The 21,242-nt window shown below is 43.2% G+C and overlaps 1 protein-coding gene across 1 annotated transcript in view; it reads left to right on the top strand.

Annotated features, from left to right (window-relative positions):
* LOC130123050 (regulator of microtubule dynamics protein 2) overlaps nt 1-21,242 on the top strand; it is a 41,984-nt gene that overhangs the window by 4,660 nt on the left and 16,082 nt on the right. Inside the window, exons 3-5 of the mRNA XM_056292174.1 lie at nt 17,202-17,379; nt 17,525-17,627; nt 19,290-19,350. Coding sequence (XP_056148149.1) covers nt 17,202-17,379; nt 17,525-17,627; nt 19,290-19,350 — 342 coding nt within the window. The remainder of the gene's footprint in view (nt 1-17,201; nt 17,380-17,524; nt 17,628-19,289; nt 19,351-21,242) is intronic.

Below are 21,242 nucleotides of genomic sequence, written 5' to 3'. Positions count from 1 at the left end.
TTTAAATATATCCTAGCACATAATTGTGTAAGAACCATCCTAAGAGCTGGATGAGAGTTGGATCCTGTTGGCAGAAGACACCTGGATTGATTTTTACCTTAATGTTCCCCGCTGTAAGACTAGATGTGCTGTGCCAGGGACATATTATAAAAAAACTGAGCCCTGCCTGCTTGCCTCAACATCCTAAGTGGTGTGGAAGTGCATGAAGAGGCTGCAGATCGGTGCTATATGACTCCTCCTCATCACTGCAGCAGATTTGAATCCTGGCAGCAATTTAATGATTGCCTGGGAGCAAATTTGTACAACAACAACGCAGTGAAGCAAGCCAATTAAACATCCAGAGCACTCAAGGAAAATTAATGACTGCTGTGAAAAGCATTCTGTCTGTCTTTAAAATGAAAAAAAAAAAAACCCGAACTTGTAGGTAGAGTCTAGTGCACTATTTTCTCCCTGGAGTTTACAAGTTAGAGTCTGTCTTCTTAGCATACCAATGTCTTGTGCTAGTACTTACGAGAAGTCACAGCCAAAAATGTACATCCGTCTACTCGAGGCACCAGTATTGATACTTGTGATACAGTAAAATGGACTGGAAATGATACCATCCAAACAGAGCAAAATAACATAACATTGTTTTAGCAGGAACGTCATGATGAATTCTCATGTGACGTACAGGTTACCAGTGACAAAGCAAAATGAAACAGGTCATTTTCAGTCGGCAACATGAGACTACATTTGTTTTATTAGCAATAAACATAGCACCTGGAGAGAATGCGGATGAGGCTGTTTGTCTAAAGCCATAGTTACACTGGTCATTTCAATGCTACTTTTGTGACTGGATGCGCCAGATTGGAATTTTGTCCGCGTATTTCTGTCCACTTGACACAGCTATTCGACCTTCCTATTCGGAGATTGATCTCGAACGTAATGCTCCCACACATCCGTCCATCCATTATCTGAACCACTTATCCTGCTCTCAGGGTCACGGGGATGCTGGAGCCTATCCCAGCAGTCATTGGGCGGCAGGTGGGGAGACACCCCGGACAGGCTGCCAGGCCGTCACACGGACGACACACACATACACATTCATACCTAGGGGCAAATTAGTCCGGCCGATTCACCTGACCTACATGTCTTTGGACTGTGGGAGGAAACCGGAGCACCTGGAGGAAACCCACACAGGCACGGGGAGAACATGCAAACTCCACACAGAAGACGACCTGGGATGACCCCCAAGGTTGGGCTACCCCGGGGCTCAAACCCAGGACCTTCTTGCTGTGAGGCGACTGCTCTGACCACTGCGCCACCATGCCACTCCCACACAGTAGAGCTGAAATGTGATTGCCCTTTTTTTTTTTCAGCACCCCAGGTTTGGGAAGTAAATTTCCCGTTCATTTTTGACAGACATTTCAGAAAATCCTTATGTGAAGTGGGTTTTTTTTTGAGGGGGTCCCCCCCCCCCTTTTCTCCCCAACTGTACCTGTACCCGGCCAATTACCCCACTCTTCCGAACCGCCCCGGTTGCTGCTCCGCCCCCTCTGCTGATTGGGGAGGGTTGCAGACTACTACATGCCTCCTCCGATACATGTGGCATCGCCGGCCGCTTCTTTTCACCTGACAGTGGGGCGTTTTGCCAGGGGGACGTAGTGCGTGGGAGGATCACGCTATTCCCCCCAGTTCCCCCTCCCCCCCAGACAGGCATTCCAACTGACCAGAGTAGGCGCTAGTGCAGAAACCAGGACACATACCCACATACAGCTTACCACGCGCAGACATGGTCGATTGTCTCTGTAGGGACGCCCGACCAAGCCGGAGGTAACACGAGGATTTGAACCAGTGATCCCCGTGTTGGTAGGCAATGGAATAGACCACCACACTATCCGGATGCCACGGAATGTGAAGTGTTTTAAGCCTTGAACCGATCCATCCTGCTACAAGATGAATCATGGCTTTATAACCATTGAGTCCAAAGAAAAACATTTTTGAAAAATGGAGAAACGACAAAGGTACAACCCATTGTACTTCATGTCTTTTAAGAGGGAATGAAAGATTCATCCCATAAAGCATTGTGAATGATGACATTGAGTCCCTTTCTCCTCACTGTTATTTTTTTTTTTTTACTTCTTTTATTAATCCCCTTGGGGCAATTCTTTCTCTGCATTTAACCCATCCTAGCTGTGTAGCTAGGAGCAGTGAGCAGCTGTCGTGCAGCACCCGGGGACCAACTTCAGTTTGTCTTGCCATGCCTCAGTCAGGGGCACAGACAGGAGTACTAACCCTAACATGCATGCTTCTTTTGATGGTGGGGGAAACTCCACACAAATCCCACGGTTGGACAACCCCAGGGTTCAAACCCAGGACCTTCTTGTTGTGAGGCGACAGCGCTAACCATTGGGCCACAGTGCCACCCAACTATCAACTGGTTTCAATTAACTTTTGTGATCTTGTATATTTTATCTTTAATTCTTTCTTGTATATTGTGTTTGATGATTTGACTCCTCTTCATCGCTAAAAAAGCACATCATGTTGAACAGAGAAAACATGGTGGCGTATGCCACTAGCCAACACAGATGATATTACATTGCTATGTTCTGCCCCCCCCCCCCCCCCCGGCTCAACTTCGTAGTGGGTTACAGCCCCTTGGTAATGACAATGTCTCTGATTGGTGGAACTCAGTAAAGGACTGTGGGTAATGTAGTACTTCACCCGGAATTCGTTTGCAAAACAAATGATTTCAGTTTTGTGAAACTGGACACAGGTGAAAGTGCAAGCGCAGAAATAAGCCCAGGGGCACATGGGTGTGCCAAATATATTTTTGGTAATTCGGTGACCCGAAACACAGGTGCAACCCTGTGAGGTGCAGCGCCAACTGTGTTGATAGTAGAATTGACTCCTGTCCTACGGGAATGCTGTGGGAGTCCTGTGACCCATAAGATGTCGGGCTCTAGTAGAGACCGTTTGTACTAGCGGATACATCTGTCTGGATCAGAAAGACTTTAACGTTGCCAAGTTAGGTTGAGTTTTCCAAGTGTCGTGATAAGTGCAAAGTCTCTGATTCACTCCAAAATTCAACAGCCACATATCACAATTTTTTCCCCCCCGATTAACTTATATTCCGATTGTTGCATTCAATTGTTGCTATTGGTTTCAGTGATTGAATTCAGTGGAGTGAATTCTTTAGGTTAACAGCCAGTAAAACACATCTAGCTAGATGAATGAGCCACACCGGATGACAGTGCGAGTTAGATCCAGTCGTTGAGCGTACAAACTTGGCAGTTAATGCACCTGGCATGATTGGATGACAAAAGTCACGTTGAATAGACAAGTTTAACTGTGGTGTAAGACTGTCTTGTGGATACAATTGCATGTCATTTTCATAAATTATATCAGGTGTTGAAGGTGCATTTTCAGTTGAAAATTATGTCTGTGCTAGTGATTAGGGTGGGGCCAATAAACAAATACATCGGGATTTGGCAAAGGGCTAAATCTGTTGCCAGCAGATTTTTTGGGGGGGCTGATTTAAAAATCTTTATTTGGGTTGTTTAAATTTATTATTTTTTTTTTTTTTAATTTTCCCAATTTTTCTCCCCAACTGTATCCGTCCAATTACCACCACTCTTTCGAGCCGTCCTGGTCACTGCATGTCTCCTCCGATACATGTAGAGTCGCCAGCCGCTTCTTTTCACCTGACAGTGAGGAGTTTCCCCAGGGGGACGTAGCACATAGGGGGGATCACACCGTTCCCCCTCCCCCCTGAACAGGTGCCCCTGACCGACCAGAGAAGGCACTAGTGCAGCAACCAGGCCACATACCCACATCCGGTTTCCCACCCGCAGACACGGCCAATTGTGTCTGTAGGGACGCCCGACCAAGCCGGAGGTAACACAGGGGTTCGAACCGGCGATCCCCATGTTGGTAGGCCACAGAATAGACCGCCACGCTACCCGGACACCATAACAGGTTGTTTAAATTTCAGAGGCCTAAAACATTACCCACCTGTACTACTAAAGGCATGGTCATCTCTACACAGTTGTTAGCGCAGTGTGGATCATTTGACAGCCAAGCAGATTAGCTCTGTTATTCCCACTTGTTTCTTCATTTGGAGGCTGCAAGCAACGGCATGGTTCACTGGACCAAGTTTCGTTTGCTATTTCTTCTTCACTTAAGGCTGACACACAAGTAGAGGTTTCAGTGCCGAAACATGCTTGTCTGTCTGACCCCAGAATACATCTGAAATCTCCGACTGAGGGAATGGCAGTGACCATTAGGAAAATTGTGATATATTGCCCAACCCTTATAATGATGAACAATGCAAAATAGCCACTAAAATCAGAATAATGGAGAGATGCTGTGCCATAGTCAGAGGCATTGACTCTAGTCATCTTTAGAATGACATAACACCCACATATAAAAAGTGCCATTATTGCACTTAAACAGTATCAAGTATCATAATGGTTTCTCATGATGTTATTTTAGTAGTCCCTAAGTATTGCATCCTGAACTCTGCCTTGGGAGGAGGGTAGCCTATGAAGGGGAAAATCCTCTGCCATACACTTGGTCTCTCTTTAGGTTTGAAGTATCATACATGATGGATGAACAGGTTCATATCAGGTTGTCCTACCACTCTCTCTATAAACATCATCCCTCCTCCCCTACCCCTCAATTGGTTAAGAAGCAGAAAGAGGTGTAAGAGCCGCCCTCTAGCTGATACAGAGCCCAGATGCTGAGTGACAGCCATCGGCCCCATCAAATGCTCTTAATTACAGCCCAGATTATTATCCTTTTAAAGAAATCACATAATGTGCACACCTCCAGTAATTAAAGAGCCTTTGCCACCGCTCTGTTATTTGTACGAGCAGAGGGTGTGGGCTCAGTGGGAATGGTGCAGTGAAGAAATTCCAGCCCCCCAGGGAATGACTGGCACTCACCCAGGGGAACCAGTTACACCCCTAATTCTCAAAGGGCTCTCCGTGTTAGTTGTAACAGCTGGATGTTATAACATTGTAACGCCACACAATGTCCTGGTGAGATGCATGTTGAAGATGGTTGGGCAGTTTTTATAGAAGTTTTTACAGCATTGTATTCACTCATTTGATGCAATCGAATGTCTTTAGATTAAAGAAGGTTTTTTTGGGGCGGACCCCCCCCCTTTTTTTTCTCCCCAATTGTACCCGGCCAATTACTTCGCTTGTCCGAGCCACCCCGGTCGCTGCTCCACCCCCTCTGCCTCCTTCCGATACATGTGGAGTCGCCAGCCGCTTCTTTTCACCTGACAGTGAGGAGTTTCGCCAGGGGGACGTAGCGCATGGGAGGATCACGCTACTCCCCCCAGTTTCCCCTCTCCCCTGAACAGGCGTCCTGACCGACCAGAGGAGGCGCTAGTTGCAGCGACCAGGACACATACCCACATCCAGCTTCCCAGCCACAGACACGGCCAGTTGTGTCTGTAGGGATGCTCGACCAAGCCGGAGGTTTACACGGGGATTCAAACCGGCGATCCCCGTGTTGGTAGGCAACAGAATAGACCGCCATGCTACCCGGATGCCCCCTAGAAGTTATTTTTTACTTTGTTCAAAATGCAGGATTACAAACATTATGAATGTTAAACCTTTAACAACTTAAAAAAAAAGTCACCTCAAACTAGATAACATAGTCAATCCTCAATTCTAACTGAAAACAAAAGGAAATCTTTCCTCCAATAAATCACTGAAAAAGGCATTGATGTGTCAGCTAAGATCCAGTATTAGGTATCGTGCTACAATTACAAATAGGACTCCAACCATCCTCTGCAGCATGCTCCGCTGTAGCGCAACACACGGGTCATTTAAAGCCATTAGTAGGTGAGAGCTTCTTTTTTTTTTTGATGTTTTTTGCTGCCATGTTTTTTTGATTTTTTTTATTACAGTCTCAGTGTCTGAAAGTGATTTATTTTACACACGTCATATTTCTATAAGCTATGTTCTGAAGCCAATCTTTTTTACCCCTCAGTGCAGATAGTTGCGGTTGATTCATAAAAAAATACCCGAGTCAACACCTTTTCTTCAAACCAGCCCTGCCTGCTGTGTTCGTAAAGATATTCTGACTGTGACCAATATTGGCGAAGTCTCTGATGAGACGGGTCTTGCTCAAACATGAGTCTATGTAATTCAGCACGATACTTCTCTGAAGCAGTGCGCGTACAGTAAACGATAAAACGAATCTGTAAGACACAAGACACCGTGTCACCAATAATGAGTGGGGGGAAAAGCCTATCAGGAGTTGGAAGATTTGCGCTACAGCGAAGAGTTGAGAGTTACAGTTGTTTACCTCAGTCAGTCTTCGTCTGTCATAACAGCTTCCTCTCAGCTACCTCACTACAGGTTAGAGACCAATCAATCATGATGACGGCGTGCCAAGCTGTCAGAGACCTCATTTAAAAGTGTCTTGCACTAACATGTCATTCCTCACAACAGTTCCTATTGCAGTTGATTCCCCTCACGTAGTAGTCATAGCTTAGCATCTTTTTTCTTCATCAAAAAAAAGAAGCATTTATTACACAAGATAGTTGTTGATTTAAGCTGAGTGGTTTTGTTTAGTGAGGGGCATGTCTGATCAACACGCTAACAAAAGTTAAGAAAGGGACTTCATTGTCTGCTTTGTGATTTCAAGCTTTAACCTCACCGCTTTGTGATGTCATGGGGGTTGTCCTTTAGTGTCATAGACGGTTGCATTTAAGAGACTCATATTCTTACTTCCATGACATGGACTCAGGTGTGAAAACAAATGTGCTTATGTAAAGCATTGGATGTAGATGGTACACCGACTTTGTTCTAAACAGGCCCACAAGGCCCCCTTTTTCCACTAGCTAAAGGGTATCGTGTAGAAAAAGCTTTAATGGATACATTTATTTTGGAAAAATTGACCTTGTTTCTAAAATAAATTCAGATACATTGATTCTCTTGTATTTTATTATCTGTGATGAATCGGAAGACCTCATTTCTCTAATCTGGTTTATGAATCGTTTGAAAACTGATGTACAAGGAAAGCAAGACTGTCAAAAAATATAAAGGAGTCACTAGGTTGCTTTGCAGCTGACATCTGATATGCCACGACCTAGAACCCAGAGTGCACTTGTACTGTTCTACAAGACAAATGCAGGCAAGTCATTTACAGTGCCTTCCACTAATATAGGCACCCTTGATAAATATGAGCAAAAGTGGCTATAAAAAACGTCTTTGCTGTTTATCCTCCTGATCTCGCACTCAAAATATTTAGTAATGTCTAACCTCAAATTGAAGTAAAATGGTTGAAAGAAGAAAAAAAAAGTTTTTTGGATTCCCCCCTCCCCTTTTCTTCTCAATTGTATCTGGCCAATTATCCCACTCTTCCGAGCCATCCTGGTTGCTGCTCCATCCCCTCTGCTGATCTGAGGAGGGCTGCAGACTACCACATGCCTCCTCCGATACATGTGGAGTCTTCAGTTGCTTCTTTTCACCTGGCAGTGAGGAGTTTCACCAGGGGGCCGTAGCACGTGGGAGGATCACGCTATTCCCCCTCCTCCCTGAACAGATGCCCTGACCAACCATAGAAGGTGCTAGTGCAGTGACTAGGACACATACCCACTTCCAGCTTCCCGCCCACAGACACGGCCAATTGTGTCTGTAGACCAAGCCGGAGGTAACACGGGATTTTAACCAGTGATCCCCATGTTAGTAGGCAGCGGAATAAACTGCTACACTACCCGGACAGAAAAAAAAAATTCTTATTATAGTAGCACAGTGGTGCAGTGGTTAGCAAGGTCGCCTCACAGCAAGAAGGTCCTGGGTTCGAACCTTGTGGTTGTCCAACCTTGGGGCTCATCCCAGGTCATCCTGTGTATGGAGTTTGCATGTTCTCCCCGTGTCTGCCTGGGTTTCCTCCGGGTGCCCCAGTTTCCTCTCACAGTCCAAAGACATGTAGGTCGGGTGAATCGACCATACTAAATTATCCCTAGGTGTGATGTGTCGGCTCCGTGATGGACTGGTGGCCTGTCGGCCTGTCCAGGGTGTTTCCCCACCTGCCGCTCAATGACTGCTGAGATAGGCTCCAGCATCCCATGACCCCAATTGGGATAAGCAGCTTGGATAATGGATGGCTGGATGGATTCTTATTATATAATGAATATTTTTCTCAAAAATGTGTGCCACAATTATTGGCACCCGTAGAAATTCTTAGGAGTAAAATCTAATTGAAGTATACTTCCATTCATAGTTTACTTTTTCATGTTCACCTGAGTGATTAGGCGCACTTAAGTGGTCATCTATAACTTCCTGTAATACTGAGGTATAAATATGAGGTGACACACAAGCCAAATTCCCATAGTCATCCTTCACATCACTGTGGGAAAGATCCGAGAATACAGTAATGATGTGCGACAAAATGTTGTTGAACTGTACAAATCAGGAAATGGCTGTAAGAAAATAGCTTAACGGTTGAAAATTACCATTTCCACTATCAGGGCAGTAATTAAGAACTTGAAGATGTTAAGAATCTGCATGGAAGGGTGTCCGGGTAGCGTAGTGGTTTAGTCCATTGCCTACCAACACGGTTCGCCGGTTCGAATCCCCATGTTACCTCTGACTTGGTTGGGCGTCCCTACAGACACAATTGGCCGTGACTGCGGGTGGGAAGCCAGCTGTGGGTATGTGCCCTGGTCGCTGCACTAGTGCCTCCTCTGGTTGGTTGGGGCACCTGTTTGGGGGGGAGGGGGAACTGAGGGGAATAGCGTGATCCTCCCACGTGTTACGTCCCCCAGGTGAAACTCCTCACTACCAGATGAAAAGAAGTGGCTGGCAACTCCACATGTATCGGAGGAGGCATGTGGTAGTCTGCAGCCCTCCCCGGATTGGCAGAGGGGTGGAGCAGCGACCAGGACAGCTCAGAACAGTGGGATAATTGGCCAGGTTCAATTGGGGGGAAAAAGGGGGAGGAAAAAAAACCTGCATGGAAGAGGACGTGTATCAAAACTGACCCGACACACAGTGAGAAGGATGGTTCACGTGGCCAAAGAATCTCCAAGGATCACTGTTGGGTAATTGCAGATGTTCGTTGCATCTTTGGGTCAGAAAGTCTCCAAAACTACGATCAGATGCCACCAACATAAACACGAGATGTTTGGGAGGGTTGCCAGAAAAAAGCCTCTGCTGTCATTAAACAACAAACTGAAGTGCCTACAGTTTGCCAAGCTTTACTGAAGCTTTCAGTGGGGCCAGGTTCTATGGTCAGATGAGACCAAAATAGAGCTTTTTGACAACAAACACCAGAGGCGGGTTTGGCATAGACTGAAAGATAGCCGTGTAGAAAAGTACCTCATCCCAGCTGGAAAGCATGGAGGTGGATTGTTGATGTTGTGGGGCTGTTCTTCTTCCAAAGACCCTGGACAACTTGATAGTATCATGGAATCTATCAAGTACCGGCAGATATTAAATCAAAACCTGACTGCCTCTGCAAGGAAGCTTAAACTGGGCCCTGGTTGGATCTTCCAGTAGGACGATAATCCAAAGCACACCTCAAAATTGACACAAAAATGGTTCGCTGACCGCAGACTCATTTTGCCATGGTCCTCTCAGTCCCTTGACCTAAACCCCATAGAAAACCTTTAGGATGAGCTGAAGAGAGAGTCCATAAGCAAGGACCAAGGAATCTGAAGAGTTTCTGTATGCAGGAATGACCTCAGATCCCTTGCCATGTGTTCTCCAACCTCATTACGCATTATTGACCCTTTTCACATGACGTCACATCCCACTCGCGGGGAATATGAACGCCATGACGGACGGCAGAAGACTCTGGCTTCAAATTTATGACAAGCAGGCACGTTAGCTATAGTTCGACATTTCGTTGTTTGAAGCTAGTTTTTATTTTACTTTTATGGTATGATGGTGATTTCCTGCTGTGCCGTGCAGTGTGCCAACAGGCAAGGCCTGAACCTGAACTGACTATATATATAATTTTCTTTTTTTTTTAACCAAAAATTATGCATTTTTAATTTAATTAACACATTTCATATGAAGAGGGAAGTATTTTTGCTCATAAGAATAATAAAAGTCTGAGATTTATGTGATATTTTTTAAGCGTTACCTTACATGAATGTGAGAAATGGTCAGAGTGGACATGAGACAATGATTGTAATTTAACAAAAACAGCTTATATTTATTATTTAATTGTATTTTGCTTCATGCTAACCAGTACACTTGAATCAGTGGCTTCAGACACTGAAAACATTACTGACAGTTTTATTATGCCTCCTTGTCCCCTTTGAATGTTTTGGACTCAAACGTAACACTTTCTATGGAATGACCCAAATGTAGATGGCAAGACTGTGTAACCTACTATGAAATGGCAAGGAAAGTATGAGCTGCTTTTGGTTACAGTCGATTTGAGTTTTGATGGCATCCTAGGGGAAACAGGTTAAAAACATACACAGCTGGCTAGCTATGTCTTACCTTTGCCATCATGAGGTACATCCCCCTGCTGTGAGCGTAGCACCGCGATTCTGTAACCAAACCAGCTACAAAGAACTGGTAAGCATCCAGACTTTTGTATGCTTTTAGATCAGCACCTGTGTATGGGGACACTCCGTTGGTAACATAGTGGTACAGATCGTGTGGATTGAACTCGGGCAGACTGGACGATTTTGCTAGATCTGTGAACACATCAGTAGGAAGAAGGTACGGGTCGCTAGCTAACCCTGATAACGCTAGCTTCTCCACATATCTCTCTTTGTGCCGTCCTACAAGGTGACTCACTTCACAGGACAACTCCACAACATTACTCTGACTATCGGTAGCCATCACTTAAATTTAAACTATAATAGCTACTCATTCGTCGCAATATTTTGTTTGTTTTTGTTGTTCGCTTTTGAATTTCCCGGTCTATCACTTACTGCTGTCCGTCATGGCGCAGTCTCTCTCGTCACGTGATAATTGTGACGTGTCTGCAAAGGGTGAATTGGAGAAGACTCAGAGCTGTTATCTTGTCAAAGAGTCTTGACAAAGGGGGGTTGCGCCAAGTATTAAATGAAGGGGTGCCAATAACTGTGGTACACGTTTTTCAGAATGAAAATTTGTTTCATGATAGAAATTCATTTTTTCCTTTCAATTGTTTTACTCCAATCAAAGGTTAGATTTTTGTTAATATTTTGAGTGAAAGATCAAGAGAATAAATGATAGACATGTTTTCATAATCCCTTTTGTTCATATTTATCAAGGGTGCCAATATTAGTGGGGAGGGCACTGTAGCTTAACAGTTCACATTTGCAAACAAGAATGAAATGTGATCCTTGAAAGTAATCATATGCATGAGTAACATGAACAATGGAGTTTTGTTTGTTTTGCATTCTTTTTCTTCATGTTATTTTTAGCATTCAGTGGATAAACAGCCATTGTCGGACTTCCCCCCATTTTTATTGCTTAGTTGGGTGAACTATACATGTCTAAATTACAGCTATGTTCAGGACACTGATGGTTTCCTTTCTTATTACCATTCTGTGATTTCTTGAACTCACTTTGCATATAAATAGTAGGTATTATCTGCTATTTCTCTGTTTTTGTATTAATTTGAAGAATTTCTTGCCTTGATATGCCTTTTGTTTTTCATTCATAAGCTTCCTTTGAATACAGTTAAGTTCCTTGTGCAGGACCTGTAGCTTCGGGCGAAACCTCAACCTGCAACCGGTTACTGCCTTTCAGTGTTTATTTTAGACCAATGGGACGATTCAGTCACTCTACCTGTTCATAAAGCTGCTTATCTAATGAAGAAAAGAGCTGCAGGTTACATTTGCACTGTGCCAGCATAAGAGCAAACAAACATTAAGCTGTGAACAATGGCATGACTGTAATTTTTCACTGTGGTGTCACAATGACAAGTTTATGACGAGTTAATATCATCAAAGCCTTCATGTTTTTCTGCATGCTGTTACTTAGCACAGCAAACAGGGGGCATTATTGGTACCATGATGCATATGATGGTAGAAACTTGATGATCTCACCATATCTGTGGTATAGAAGTTTATCTGTGGGAAACATAGGAAAGGTAGCAGGGGGTTAGGTTAGGAGAGATTTGACCCCCATCCACCCCCTGGGCTCCACAAGAATAAAATCTGCACTCTTTCCAGACATATATTGTGATGGAGGCACCTTTCAATGGCCCTGCCACCAGCAGTACACAGACTGAAAAAGCCTGGCTGAATGCTCTGAGGCCCAAGGATGTTGGGATGGTAACTGTTCGTCAGGTTTGTTTTGAAGGGTTTTACCATGGTGACTGCCATTGCTAAGCTCCCTTGAAAGACTATGTCATCCCCCTCTGGTTTCTGTTTATTGAATGGATAACCTTCCTCAGCATGCACACTGCATGTTGAGAAAGCTTGTTAGAGCTTCACAGTCTTGGATATTGCAATGGTTATGCTAGTAACAAGTTGTGGCTAGTCCATATATTAGTTCAGGTCAACTTTTTATGGCCCAGCAGTTTTTGTTTACATAAGAAGCATGTTTACATAAGGTGTATTGATCAAGATGTATTGTTAAAAGTCTTCAGAGGCAGATCAGCATTGTATTTTCTCAAAGTGGTTTTCATCCTTAATTTTACATAGTTTTAAAATACCTCTGGATAGCCTGCCAACATTTATACTCTTAATGAGAATATCTCCGCAAACAGCCACATTGGATTCAGGGTAAATTTCTAAGTGGGCTAAAGGTGTCAAAGACCAGTTGTGTATCTGTTACTCCAGGATCTATTAAGCAAGAAGGTTACAATAATTTCACCTTGGAAGGTACTTCCAGTTTTTTTTACAACCTTGGTGTTATTTTTGTAGTTTTTGCCAATGTGCATACTGGTTATGATATTATTTTACTCACTGGATTCATTGTAGAGTTGTTGGATACAGGATATCGCTGTACATAGCTTTACAATGGCATCTTATGGATAATCAAAACACGAGTATCGAACATGTTTCAGTGAGTCCAATTCAACCCAGTTATCTAAACCATGTATCTGGAAGTATGGGAAGCACGGTGGCGCAGTGGTTAGTGCAGTCACCTCACAGTAAGAAGGTCCTGGGTTCGAGACCTTGAGGGTTGTCCCAGGTTATCCTCTGTATGGAGTTTGCATGTTCTCCCTGTGTCTGCGTGGGTTTCTTCTGGGTACTCCAGTTTCCTCCCACAGTCTAAAGACATGCAGGTCAGGTGAATCGGCCATACTAAATTGTGTGTGTGTGTGTGTGTGTATTTGTGTGTGTGTGATGGCCTGGCAGTCTGTCCAGGTTGTCCCCCCCCCCCCCGCCTGTCGCCCAATTACTGCTGGGATAGGCCCCAGCATCCCCACGACCCTGAGAGCAGGATAAGCGGTTTGCATAATGGCTGGATAGATAGATGTATTTGGAAGTGAAAACAACTATGAAAGTTAAAAGTTATTACCCAAAATGTCCGATTTTATCAGCGGCCATTTGTGTTGCTGAGTTGATCCAACTTACAGGAATGACAAGCCTATAGGTTATAGGTAGTAACCATTGATAAAGTACTAGACATGATAGTTAGTTATAGATAATGGGAAATCATGTACACAGTTTTTTTTGTTTGTTTGTTTTTTTTGTCGTTGAAAGGATGTGTTTAAGTCTTGTATTCAGTTGCCCTGTAAGAAGCCGCTGTAAAGCTGTCTAGCAATGGTTCTGTGTCCAAAATCTCCACAATAAAGATGATGAGTAACATGATATATCTAAACTGCATGGTGGCAGGAACTACAAAAATAAGATCCTGGTTGTACAAAGAACTGGGATTTTACCAAGGCAAAAAAAAGGAAGTAAAATAGAATTTCTCTGCATTCTCTTTACTCTTTTCCCTTCATTTGATATTCTGTTTTACTGACGTCCAGCACATCTACTGATGTTCATTACATATGCCTACTTCTGTACACTGACCTATTGTTGGGCATAGATTAACCAGATACATAACATGACTCTAATTCTTATCAAGCTCATGGCAATATTGCATATATGCTGCCCACTGCTGAAGATCCTGTTCAGATTTATCTGAGCTGGTCATCAGTGTGCATCAGTGTGCTCATCTCATCAATATTTCTATGCCAACCTTGCTAATTGAATTTCATTTGCAGACACAGTAATGTATGACATTCTTCTGTATCTTATCTTTTAACAAGACATTTAAGAGTCTGGCAGTGCATGTACTTAGCTACAGTCCTCAGCTAGTGATGGTAGATTTGCCATGCTCTCTCTGATGTGTTCAGTGAGTAACATTTTAGGGAAAGTGATGACACATTCAACACAAATACACACACATTTACACGCATTATACAAGTGGATCCTTAGTGGGGGTTTTTTTTCCATTATCCGTTCATTATCCAAGCCGCTTGTCCCAATCGGGGTCACGGGATACTGGAGCCTATCCCAGCAGTCATTGGGCGGCAGGCGGGGAAACACCCTGGACAGGCCACCAGTTCCTCACATGACCAATACATTCACACCTAGGGACAATTTAGTACGGCCAGTTCACCTGACCTACATGTCTGGACTGTGGGAGGAAACCCACCCAGAGTAAACCCACGCAGACATGGGGAGAACATACAAACTCCACACAGAGGATGCCCCGGGATGACCCCCAAGGTTGGACAACCCCAGGGTTCAAGCCCAGGACCTTCTTGCTGTGAGGCAACTGCACCTCCATGCCGCCAGCTGTTTTTTTTTTCAATTAAATTAAGCAGTTGATGAGTCATAGAATGGTGTGACAGAAATGTGCTGACCTCTCAGTACTGTGTTGCCTCTCACCACTTCCATTTAGTGAATAACTTCAGGAGAGGAGGTGGAGGCGACTGCTGAATGACTGGAAGGGCAGGTAAATTAATTACTAGGTGAATCAATGACAGAACTGGACCAATATGACAGTGTAGCCATAGTTAAGGGCTCAGTGTCTTGCTCAAGGACACTTTGGCAAGCTCTCTACAGGAGCCGGGGATTAAACCAGCGACCTTGTGATTACTGGATGACCCACTGTACCTCCTGAGCCATGCTACCCAGCAGTCCCCTCCATCTCCTCCTGCAGTTAATGAATAACTGCAGGAGAATAACCAAATGGCTGAAAGGACACAAATTAACTAGTAGGTGAATGAGTGACAGAACTTGACTAATATGACAGTGTAGCCATGGTTAGTCGAAGGCTAGATCGATCTGTTGTAAAGCAGTGTTCTGTAGAATACAGTCCAGACAAAGGGATAACACAGGAGCCAGTAAATGGCTATTACTCATACAAAAGCAGGCCCATTCAGATTTTTTAAGCTGGGTTCTGTTGGCCAATAAATAGTTTGAGCCCTGCCTGCAGATTTTAGGGTTTACTCTGGGGTCACTGTGCAGGGAGGGGATTATGAACTTGGGATCGTAAACAAGGCCTCTGGTGTACTTTCACCAGTTGTCACTTCATGGTGGGGTTGTATGAAGACAAACAGACAGCAAAGAGCAATAAAACAAATATATGCTCTGGGCCTCATTCATTTTTGGTGTTTGGCTCAGTTACTTGTCCTTTCCTCACCAAGCCACTGGATGTAGTAGATGAAGTACAATCTGATGGCACGTAAAAGCTCATTTTGTGTGTGTGTGTGTGTGTGTGTGTGTGTGTGTGTGTGTGTGTGTGAGAATAAATCAAAACCCTTCCTTCCAAACAAAAAGATGTTTGAACAACAAGCAGGAAGAGTCGCTGAGCCAACAGGCCAGGCCTGCTGGCCGCACACTCAGTGATAGGAGAGAGACTGACAGTTTTAATCCCCACAGAAAGCATTTCCATTACTGGGCGTGCCACCGTACAGCTTGAGCTCTTGTATGTCTAGAAGAAGGTGAAAAATGGGCCTGTAGCAATGACATTTTCAATTTTTACAATTGCAAAAACTTTCCTCTTTTAGTACTAGCATTCTTTGATATACGTAGCCTGTCCAGTTTTGTCTTCTTTTTTTTTTTATCAACCATTGCTGCTTTTCCAGGTGATATAGAAGCAAGTCGGATGTACCAGATGATGTTATGAACTAAACAAGACAATAAAATTCTTCATGTAGCCTGCCTTGAGGACATTACCCCTTGTTTAGTGCGTTTTTGCAGTGTTTTTTTTTCTGCAGTTTTATTTTCCTGACTTGAAGAAAACACCTCTGTGGCTCATGCACCAGCTCCTTTAATCACCCCAATTTAGGCTGAAGGTGTGTGTATGTGCTTGCTGTGTGTGTGGACAGGGATGGGGGGGTGGGTGGGTGGAGTCTAGATGGAGCCTCAGGCACACGGCACCTGTTGGGTCCACAATGTCAGTGGCCCGCTCTGACACATCCCCCCAGAACCATAGCTTAGAGACTAAAACATTCCCTTAACCGCCAGTGACGCACATGCAGCTGCTGCCAATGCTTATTAGAGGCTTTTCATGTTTTCACCTTTCTCTGTGTCTTTCATTTCTACCTGACTATGTTATTAATATAGTTTTTATGGCTGCTACTTCTTAAGTGTCAGTTCAGGGTGTTAGTGCTTGCTTACAGTGGTTGAAAAGGGACTGTAAAAGCCGAGTGTTGCGTGCCTTGCCCCCGACAAACAAAGTTTCCCTATGCTCGGTGGAAAGCCTGCAGGTATCCATGTTAAGATATCCAGACTTTTAACAGCCAGCATTTATAAACAATTAAGTGACCCACTTGTGTAAACAAATGTGAGGCAGTTTGCGTGTAAACATGCAGTGAACGCTGATCCATTATCATCAGCATCTGGCAGCGAGGGGGCCCATAAAACCTACTCGTTAAGACTTGATTTTGATTGTAGTTAGTCATCACCAGAGAGAGATTTCCTCAGATGAGATTTTTTCATTCCACCTCACAAGTAGAAGATGGTTATACGTTGAGTTATTGGGACTCGGGCCATGTTCATCTAATCCAGGAGAAGCTTCCACGTCTGGTAGAGTTTACACTTGAGCCACTCCAAAGTAGTTTGTCGGTGCTCACCAAGGTCAGGTTTCTTGTCTTGTCTATGAGCAGGATTGAGGAAATCATGCTTGAGAAACGAAATGCCAGCATGTATTACGACAAGTATTAAGTTCTTCTCCCGCCCACATCGTTGACCTTAAGAGTCCATATACTGAGAGCAGGTAAAAATACAGTACACTTTTTTTTTTTTTTTGGTTTTTTTTTTTTTTTTTTAATGAATGGAGTATTTATGTTTTCAGGTACATGACCGCACTGACAGACTCTGAGGAAGAGGAGCCAAGTGATTTTGGTCAGAGCGGCAAGGAAGAGATTGTGGACAAACTATTAGTCTTTCTGGATAGGATTGACATTTTACATCAGGGCACTGAATCTGACAAGCGAGAGAGTCTCAACACCCTGCTGAAGGAGAAAGAGGAAGTATGTTGGATTGGTTGTGAAACTCAGTACCCCTTATACCCCTATGGACTAGATTTGGGTGCAACCCTACTAAAGCTGATTACAAAATATTTAGTCTCTGATAAAACCCAGTTGAACCTTTGATCAAACTTCTCTTTCCTTGCAGTTTGGACAGAATTCACAGTTTCTTTGGCGATTAACCCGAGCCTACTGTGATGTTCATGACATCAGCTCCAGCCTGGAAGAAAAGAAGACCCATGCAGAGGCTGGTAATTTTTCATAATTGTCTAATAACGCTTGTTATATGCCTTATTTACCAAGCCTTCCATCATGGGTGATGGAGATGATGGAGTTAAAAAAACGTCAACTCCATATATCTGTATGTGCCACAAATAACTCCGGAAGAGACCTTGGCACACTAAAGGAACACTTGAATGGCTTCTCGAAAAGCCAGTTCACATTTGTCTCTGTTCTCTGCTATGACTTCAGTCAGCTGGTTTGTGTTTTGGGCCTAAAGAGAATTGGCAGAAATGATGGTTGGCAGATCACAGAAAGTTGAGTCAGTTCATCTGGACAAAACATTTATTGAGAGAAACGTTGCATCACTCATCTAAGCGACCTCTTCAGTCTCAACTGACTGTAGGTGTCCCCTGGGTGGGGATACCTGCAGTCTCAATAAACGTTGTGTCCAGATGAACTGATTCAGCTTTTTGTAATTTTCTTAGCTGGATTATTGAGCATGCATAAAGATTGTTGGCAAACTTTTGCCAAACTTATAAATGTAGGTGTCTGTTGTAACAAGCTGCATTAGACAGAGATGATTAACTGTTGTACAGACAAAAATCTTAACACCCATATCACCCATTCATTTGATTAAGAGAGTATTTAGTAGGCTAAAATAAGTATTTAATAGTAATTCTTACTTGATCTATTAATTCTTGTCACAGGATATCCATTGTGCAATGGTTTAGGGCTGACGGTCAAACAGCAACAGGGCTAAAGCAGCTTTCATAAATGCTGAGTTATTTTACCCCTACAAAAAACACTACAATTAGTGTTTACACCAAAAAAAAAATATAAAAATTAAGGCAACACTTTAAAAAATGAAATAGATTCTGAGAAAATTGAGTGTGTTCATTTAACTTATATGAGGACCCCTACTCTCAGGTTTCAGAGTGGTCTTTTAACAAAACGAAATATTTTAGGATGCTTAATTCGGTTTCATGGCAGACGTTTTGATGTCTTTTTTTTTTTAGCCAAGTTGGCTGCAGGAGGAATTTATCAACTTATTTTTTAACTAGTCTTCGTGGTTTTTACCCAATAATCTTCCACTTTTTTTTAAAACAAATTATAGTGACTCATCACACTTCACACTTTGCATGTGTTGTGCTGTGATGTGAAGATATGATGTTTTTTTCTTAAACAGAGGCCGCTGTGTGATCATACTGAAGTTCAGACTGGATTGACCTGTTTCTCTGTTAACCTCTCATTAATGTGGCACTAATCAGTGCTGGCCAGGTGCTTTTGACAAAGATACCATTGTGAAAGGGTTTGACAGGGTTACAGTCATGACTATTTAAAGTAAAATGTTTTTTATATATACATATATATTGTGTGTCTGTAACAATCATGCAGGTATTTATGGGCCGATTGGAATTAGACAGCCGCCACTGAGTGATGAAGGATTTGCAACCCCACTCTCTTCCTGTATCAAATTTCATATTGCTTTTGTTTTTATTGCTCTAATCCAATGCCTAGTGGTGTTCCTTGGTTCTTATTTTCTTCAAATCAGCACACCCTTTGATACCACTAATCCATGCTCTCTTGTACTGTTATGTGAACAAAAATGTCCTGGATTGAGTTTATGTTGAGTTTGTGTTTCAGCACAACATCATTCTCAGTGGTCTATCTTGCCCCCACCCCCTCCACAGGGAAGAACATCGGCGAGGAGGCTGTGCGGCTGAATCCTTCATGCGCTGAAAGTCATCAGTGGTAGGTCTAATTTTCCTATTCACCCCCCCACCCACCCTCCCATCTCTTGAAAGGTAGCCCCTGTGTCTAGGGCTTGAAACAGCTGCCCCAAAAACCATGACTCAGGCCTTTATGCAGGGCACTAGTTTTCTCTCAGCAGGAGTTTAAGTCTACACAAGCGCCTGTGATGCAGTGTCTTGCTTGCCGCCAGATAAAATAATACAGGGCAACCAACACTCTGATGAATCTACAGGAAATGCTCAGAGCCCCCTCCTGATAGGTTGTGGGCAGATTTATTTCAATATACATGTATGTGTGTATTATTCCTGACTGGTGGCAAAAGCAAAGTTGCCTTGTTAATTTATCACTTACTACTGGCACTGTTCCCAGCAGTTTTAAGACACCTGTGGTCAAACCTCTACTTAAGAAACCGCACCTCAATCTAGGGTCTCTTAATAACTATTGACCAGTCTCTGAAGTTTCCATTCTTTTCTAAAGTACTAGAGAGAGTTTTGTATCAACAACTTTGACCCATATAGAAGAAAACTATCTATATGAACCTTTTCAATCAGCTTTCAGGGCCTGTCCTCCACTGAACCTGCTCTGACCAGAGTGGTGAATGATCATTTGCTAGCTATGTACTCTGATTCCACCTCTGTGCTTCTACTACTGGACCTCAGTGCAGCCTTTGACACCACTGATCACTGTATGCTATTAGACAGAATAAATTGTAATTTCAGTGTCTCTGGCTTACCTTTCTCTTGGCTTAAAACCTACTTTATCTGGAAGAATACACTGTGTCTGCTATATTGATATTGCATCGACATTCTCTGACGTTAAATATGGCATACCTCAGGGCTCGGTTCTTGACCCTCTACTTTTCACTTTATATATTTCATTTCTTGGCCAAATTATATGCAGTCTTGGAATAAATTTCCATTGCTCTGTGGATAATACTCAGCTGTTTGTGCCTATAAGGGCTGATGATCATACTCAAATGACTAATTTAGAGGCCTGCTTGGCTGCTGTGAAAAATTGGATGTCACTAAATTTCCTGCTTTTAAATTCAGATAAAACTGGGATAGTGGTCATTGGCCCTGCTAGACACAAACACCAGTTTGATCAAGTAACAATCGAAAACTCTGGGATTTCACAAAGAGTGACAGTCAAAAATCATGGTGTTATGTTTGATCCCAGCCTTTCCTTTGATAAGCACATTATAGAAATCACCAAGAGTACCTTTTCTCACTTCAGTAACATAGCTAAAATCCAGTCTCTCCTCTCCATGGCTGATGCAGAGACTGTAATACATGCATTTGTTTCATCCAAACTTCATTACTGTAATGTACTGTTTTCAAGTTTGCCACGTTAGTACGAAAAGTCTTCGGATGGTTCAAAATGCTGCAGCTAGAATCCTAACTAAAACTAGAAAATTTGACCATATTACACGAATTCTTGCCTCCCTTCATTGGCTTCCTATCCATGTTAGATCAGACTTCAAGGTGCCTCTGCTGACTTTTAAAATCCTAAATGGGCTTGCCCCATTTACCTACTATATCTGATCTTCTTAAACCGTACATCCCATCTCGAGTTCTCCGCTCTCAAAATATGGGGCTCCTCTGTGTACCCAAAGTTAAAAAGAAGTCAGCTGGTGACAGGGCCTTTTCCTATTGGGCCCTGTTCTTGTGGAATAACCTGCCTGCTGCCGTGAGACAATCATACTCTGTCGACTCCTTTAAATCCAAACTTAAAACGCATTTTTTGCCTTAGCCTACAATTAGTTGCATTTAAATTGAGTACTTCACACCCTGTACTACATGGCAGGTCAGTTTCTGTCTCAATGAATTTACCAAGTACTGTTCTGCTGACGAGATTATAGCATATAGATTATTCACTATTGCAAATGATTCTCT

The sequence above is a fragment of the Lampris incognitus genome, chromosome 13, assembly GCF_029633865.1.
Source record: "Lampris incognitus isolate fLamInc1 chromosome 13, fLamInc1.hap2, whole genome shotgun sequence".
NCBI classification, from domain to species: Eukaryota; Metazoa; Chordata; class Actinopteri; order Lampriformes; family Lampridae; genus Lampris; species Lampris incognitus.
This window is presented reverse-complemented; position numbering and strand designations above follow the sequence as displayed.